The 6,683-nt window shown below is 47.2% G+C and overlaps 1 protein-coding gene and 1 pseudogene across 1 annotated transcript in view; both read left to right on the top strand.

Annotated features, from left to right (window-relative positions):
* The first annotated feature begins 2,505 nt into the window (after positions 1-2,505).
* LOC115274630 (zinc finger protein 77-like) overlaps positions 2,506-6,683 on the top strand; it is a 7,813-nt gene continuing 3,635 nt past the window's right edge. The window contains exons 1-2 of the mRNA XM_029918037.1: positions 2,506-2,584; positions 6,514-6,571. Coding sequence (XP_029773897.1) covers positions 2,551-2,584; positions 6,514-6,571 — 92 coding nt within the window. The 5' untranslated portion in view covers positions 2,506-2,550. The remainder of the gene's footprint in view (positions 2,585-6,513; positions 6,572-6,683) is intronic.
* Positions 3,393-4,058, top strand: LOC115274634 (annotated as a pseudogene).

Raw genomic sequence — 6,683 nt, 5'->3', positions numbered from 1 at the left:
GTGGCGTAGGTGTGACTGTCCTCAGGCTGTCTTAGCTGCCCCGGAATGAAGGAAAGAGAAAAACCAGGGGTTAATGTATAGAGATCACAGCCTAGCAGGATGTGAGTCTCCAACCTCTTACAAATGTGTTAAAATTACGAGGAAAAGGAGCAATTTCCAGAAACCTGTAGTCTCATCCTGGAGCCCCAACATCACCCTCTCCTGCATGGGATAGAACATCTGAGGTGGTCAGTCTCTCCTCACATCCCAGTGCCGCTCTGTCTGCCCTCGGTCCTGGCCCCGGGCCGTAGTAAGCCATGGTTTTGCACCAAAGAACTCTGGAGAATTTTTTCTTGACCTCCCAACCCCCACTCCAAAACCACATCAGCTCCCTGGTGAGGCAGAGGCTGCTCCCCACTGAGCAGTCGCTGGAAGAAAACTATTAGCAGCAGATGCGGAGCTCAGGGGATCATGGGAATGACTTCCAGAGCCCCGAGTCCCCGGAAGGAGGGTGGGTGGGTTCTTCTGGGTTGGGGCCGGGATGGATCTTTCCATGGGGTAGCCTCCTCATCCTGTGGGGGGCGGCCAGGAGGGAATTTGGTGTCTGAGCCTTAGGGCAACAGGTGCCTCTACAGAGTTGCGTCCTGTAAACAAGAATGTTTGTAATGTAAATGAGACTGCTGCTCCTTGAAGAAGTTACTGTGACAACGAGCTAAAAGTAATTGCTGGTAACTCCAGGTCCATCTGCACCGCAGGAATGTCGGGGGGGGGGGGTTGGGCTCCTCAAACTGGTCAGGGAGGTTGGGGCCCCTGAAGATCTGGGGAGTCAGTCTCTATTGCTCCAGGGCCGGGTCCCTGTCATTTGATGAGTTAAGAGGAAAGCTGGAAGTGACGGCTTAGGGAAACGTGGGACAAAGGTCTATGAGTAGCTAGTGACAGACCTGGGAGAGGACCTCAAATGTGCGCCCGGCTGAGGACTATTTCTTACTGTCAGTTCCGACAGGGACCGGCTCCCATCTCAGGGACCCTCCAGTGACACAGAACCAGGCTTGGCTGTTCTGGGAGAGGGGGATGGGCAGGAAGGACCGTGTCCGGATCCGGCCCCTGGGGTGGAGGGAGGCCCCTTGGCTCAGGTCCCCAGGGCCTTATTCCTCAGCTCAGGGGATGCTCAGAGTGCGGGCCACCCGCGGTTCAGGGGCCTGTGGGGAGGATGGTGGCCTGGGCAGAGTTTGGGTGGGAACAGGGCGGTGATGGACAGTGGTCAAACCAGGGTCAGGACAAGTCCTAGAGTAAGGAGAGTCCTGTACTGAGGAGAATGATTGCTCCGTGACCTCGGGACTTGCAGTCACATCCCCAGTGCAATATTTACCATTTGCAGTTTGTAAATAAGCCATCAGGAATCCACGGAGTCTGTGCGTCCGCGAGAGGCGCTTCCTGTCCGTCTGCAGGGGAGGCGGAAGGTGCTGTGTCCGTGCTAAGCGGTCGTGAGTTTCACGTGGTTCCACATGTCCTGCTCGTTCCCGGATCAGACGCCCTACGTGTCGATCCCGAGTCTGAGCACCCGCAATAGTTCTTTAGAGACGTTGTGTCCTGTTCAGGCAGGAAGATGGAGCAGGTGCATTCTGTGGCCATGTCCAGGCTGGTCCCTTAGGAGCCCGTGTCCCTTCAGCTGTGTGCTCACTGAGCATCCTTGCTTTGCTGTGTATCTTCCCATCTCTCAGGCCTGTTGCCATAAAGCGGCCCATACACTGGGATTTGTCCTCCTCTGCTAAAGTGACCTGTGGCTCTGTCCCCGTGAATCCCTCAGGGACTCTTCCTTCTGGTGCCCTTTTCCTTGAATCCCGGTCCCTGGTTAAATGTTTGAGAGGCCCAGCTGACTTCCTAGTTTCTGGTGGCCCCGAACTCGTCTTACACACGGGGTGTGCCAGGCGCCCGGGCCCTCGACTGTGCCCGTGTCCACATCCACCTGATCCAGGGAAAGGGTCGCGTGTGCCTCTGTCGGAAGAGAGGGGACTCCCCCAGGCTCCTTGTCCTTGTTCCTTCCAGGACGAGAGCAGCACTGGGATCTGAGGGTCCCCACCATCCTGACACTCTGGCTCCAGGTCTTGGAGCTGACGTGACATTGTCATCTCTGAGCAAGAGAAACGTGTGTCCTCTGATTTCTGTGTTGTCCGCGTGAATATTTCATGTCTCAGTCTGTACAGTAAAGGTCTGCTCAGAACTGTCTCTGTGTAAATAACCCAGTAAAGTGAGCATTTTAAGTCTCTGTCACCTATTGTCATCCCCCTGCCTTCAAGTTCCAGCCCTTCGGTCACTCTGCGCACCGCAGGGGACCTGCTTGGGCGCTGTCACTTCCCACACGGGTGAGACTCAGGGGCCCTGGGAATGGAGGGCAGCTCCCTGCCTGTCCCCCTTCACCCCCTCACATAGGCGGTGAGGACAGAGCTGTGCAGCAATCGGGTGTGTGGTGTATTTCAGTCCTCTGTGGTCTTTGAGCACGTGGCTGTGACCTTCACCCCCGCCGAGTGGGCTTTGCTGGATAGAGGTCAGAGGAAGCTCTACAGAGATGTGATGCTGGAGACATGCAGGCACCTGGCCGCCGTGGGTAAGGATGGCTCCATCCCTTCACTGGTGTCTTAGGGAAGAAGAAAAGGTCAAATTTGCAAATGATAAGAAACTATCCATAGAATTTCCCTAAGATTTCACCAAAACTATTATAATTAATCAATGAATTTAGAAGCATTGTAGAATACAAAATCAATAACCTAAAATCTGTTGCACTTCCATACCTACTAACAAAATAGGAAATTTTGAAAACAAACCCATGTTCAGTTACTTCTAAAACCATAAAATCCTATGTTAAATAAAAGCAAGGAAGTTGAAAGATTGTACTCTGGAAGGTGTAAAACATTTAGTGAAAGAAATTGGAAGGGCACCTGGGTGGCTTAGTTGGGTTAATCATCAATTTCAGTTCAGGTCATGATCTCACAGTTCCTGGGTTTAAGCCCCGCATCGGGCTGTGTGCTGACAGCTCAGAGCCTGGAGTCTGCTTCAGATTCTGTTTTCTCTTTTTTCTCTGCCTCCTTCTCTCTCTCTCTCTCAAAATAAACATTCAAAAAATGTTTTAAGGAATTGAACATGACACAATAAAGAAAGGCATACCATTGTCACGGATTGTATGAACTGTTATTGTTGAAAGTGCCCATAGTATGAAAAGCACTCTACATATTCAGTGCAGTCCCTATCGATGTACTGACAGTATTTCTCAAAGAACAGAGCAAGAAATTCTAACATTGTATGAAAAGAGAAAAGATTCCAAATAACCAAAGCAGCTTTGAGAACACATACCAAAGATGAAAATAAAACAGTCCTAGATGTGATACTACACTAAAGAAGACAGAATAGTACTGGCAGAAAAGCAGACACAGAGATCAAGTCTACAGAATAGAGAGTCTGGGAAGAAACAAAAGTGCGGGCTGAACATGGGGAAGCCGAAGAAAGCAAGAACGTATGCGACCATGAAGCGAATGCTCAGTCTCCGAGATCAGAGGCTTAAAGAAAAGGATAGATTGAAACCTAAAAAGAAAGAAAAGAAAGATCCCAGTGCACTCAAGGAAAGACATGTCTCCCAACATCCTTCCAGCTTGTTCTCCCAGTATAACACACAGCCGGGCCCGCCTTACCACAACCTAGTTGATACGAACTTTATCAACTTTTCCATTAAAGCCAAACTTGATTTCGTACAATCAATGATGGACCATCTGTATGCCAAGTGTATCCGTTGTATAACTGGCTGTGTAATGGCTGAAATTGAGAAACTGGGGCAAAAGTATCAAGTGGCTTTAAGGATTGCCAAGGGTCCAAGGTTTGAAGGATTACCATGCACACACAATGGAACCTATGCAGATGACTGCTTAGTACAGAGAGTAACGCAGCACACGTGTTACGTTGTGGCCACAGTTGACCGGGACCTTAAACGAAGAATCTGGAAGATCCCTGGAGTTCCCGTCATGTACATGTCTAACCATAGGGACAACATTGAGCAGATGCCAGATGATTATGGAGCCCCTTGGTTCTGATTCTAACACTCTAAAGATAGAGGTCCTGTGTCTTCCTTGACCAACTTTTTCTGTTGCCAGTTCCTAGAGCAATACTCTGTAGGATAAATTATTCTCCGTACCCATTTGCTCTGTTAGGAGCTGCGTGTAGTTAAATACATTCATTTTTTATACTGTTTTGAAATTGATATTTTATATCATTTTGAATTTTTTTGCTTTTTTTTTTTTAATCAAATGATTGGACACATAAAAAAAAAGAGAGAGTCCGGAAATAATCCCATGCTTATAAAACCAGATTATCTACGAAAAGGAGCTGAGAATTCACAATGGGGAAAAGAGTCTCTTCAATAGATGGGGCTGGGAGGATAAGACAGCCACCTGAAGGGAGACGACACTGGACCAGCTTCATACCCCTGACCGGAAAGTACACTCAGTATGGACTAAATACCTGGGTGTAGGACTGGAACCCCTAAGCTTCTTAAGACGAAACAGAGGCACTGAACTCACGGACATCAGCCTTAGCATTATTAATTTTTTTTTGGTCTGGGTGTTTTATTCTTTTTTTTCTTAATAGTTTATTGTCAAATTAATTTCCATACAACACCCAGTGCTCTTCCCCAACCATAGCATTATTTTTGTGGAATCATCCCTTCAGGTACGGGAAACAAAAGGAAACATAAAAAAATCGAAAGAGGAACATAACAGGCATTTCCCCAAGGAAAATATAGAGATGGCCCCTTGACACACGAAAAGCTTCTCAATCTCAGTAATCCTCAGGGAAATGCACATCAAAACCGCAGTGAGCTGCCCCTCCCAGCAGCCAGAATGGCTAGGATCAAAAAATAAATAAACAAAAAATAAAAAGAAACAGGAAATGCAAGTGTTGTTGAGCACGTGGAGAAAAGGGAACTGCTCATTGGTGGGATTCAAATGGGTGCAGCCAGGTTGACAAACAGGATGGAGTTTGCACAGCAAAATGAAACACAGCAATACCATATGGTCCATAATTTCATGTCTGGGTAGTTCCCCAAAGAAATAAATCCAGCACAATAAGCTCTGTGCACCTCAAGGTCACTGTACTGTTACTCACTGTACTGAAGATATGGAAGCAACACAGGCATCCATCAGCAGATGAATGGGGAATGAGGGTGTGGTGTCTACATACAGGGACCCTCCCTCAGGAGTACGAAAGTGACACAGTCTTGCCATTTGTGACAGTATGGTTGGACCTAGAGGATATTATGCCATGTAAATAAGTCAGACAGAAAGACAAAACATGTCACTTATATGTGGAATCTAAATGACAAAATGAATGAAGAAACAAGAGAAAATAGCACAGGCTTAAAATGTAGAGAACAACTTGATGTTTGTGAGATTGGAAGTGGATTGGAGGGACAGGTGAAATAGATGGCGGGGATTGGGAAGTACACCTTTGCATTCATTGAATACGTAAGTCACGGGGATGAAAAGTAGAGCACAGGGGATATGGTCAATACTTTGTAGTTTTGTGTCATGCCAGGAAATACACTTATTATGGTGAGCGTTGTAATGCATGTAATGGTTGAGTCCCATGTTGCAGACCTGACATGAATACATAGGTCAGTATGCTTCCTCCGAAAAATGGATATGTGAATGAATGAATGAATGAACGGATGATTTAAAAGCCCCCTAAGTATCGGTCATCAATGACCCTGAAGACTCAAGTCGGCCCCCATCTTCCAGATTGCTTGGTGTCCTTCAAATCTGCCCTCTTGCCAAGCTCTTCCCAGGGTCAGGGCAGCAGCCACACACATCACCTGACCCCCTAATGGCAGCTGGGGCAGCGCAGGACAGCTTCACCAAAGGCTTATGTGCCTTCGGAACTGGTCACCCCTCGGTGGCATCAGTTTCTGGACAAGGGGTTGGCATTTGGACACATCCCCTAGAAACACAACTCCGGTTTTGAGAAGGGTGATATTTGTCAGTCACCCGGCTTCCTTGTTGGACTTTTCATCCATCCTCGCCCATCTGGTCCTTCCCTCCGTGTTCTTATACAGGTAGGGTGTAGATGTGTGTATCTTGCCCTATTCTCTCTTACTTAGCCTTTCTGATAATACTTACCTTCACATTAGTCCTCATCTATTTTGAAGTGTTTCTGAATGAACGGGTTGCCGTTTCATACAGTTTTCCTATTATTAGCAACGTCCCAAGTCACAAATGTCCTCAGCTTTTGGTCACATGTCCAGTCTTCCTCATGAAGTTCATTTACATTTCTGGATCAGTATATGAATAGACACAAATATACGGTCTCTTTTCATACCTTACACATCAGGCCATTTCCAGGAAATTCAATTAGGCTACCAATTCTTGTGATTTCTCCCAGTCAGGGTAAAATGAGTGGATCAAAGTCTCAACGAAATACTTTGCAGAAAGAGCCTCCGAGTGAGGAGAAAATAGTAATGTTTACAAAAAAATGATTCCTCTTCTGTGTTTGTAGAGAAGCAGAAATTTGGTAGCAGTGGAGAGGTGACCCGAATGCAGGAAGGACTTCTGAGGTGAGTGACATGTGCAAGGGAGGAAGAAGGATGTTGGCAGGTTGTGGGACTGACGTGAAATTAAAGAACAGCTAGAATCCCAGGTCAACAATCGTGTAGTCAGAGTTTTATT

The sequence above is a fragment of the Suricata suricatta genome, chromosome 12 (assembly GCF_006229205.1).
Source record: "Suricata suricatta isolate VVHF042 chromosome 12, meerkat_22Aug2017_6uvM2_HiC, whole genome shotgun sequence".
NCBI lineage: Eukaryota > Metazoa > Chordata > Mammalia > Carnivora > Herpestidae > Suricata > Suricata suricatta.
The sequence above is the reverse complement of the archived record's forward strand: the minus strand, read 5'-3'. Positions and strand labels throughout refer to the sequence as shown.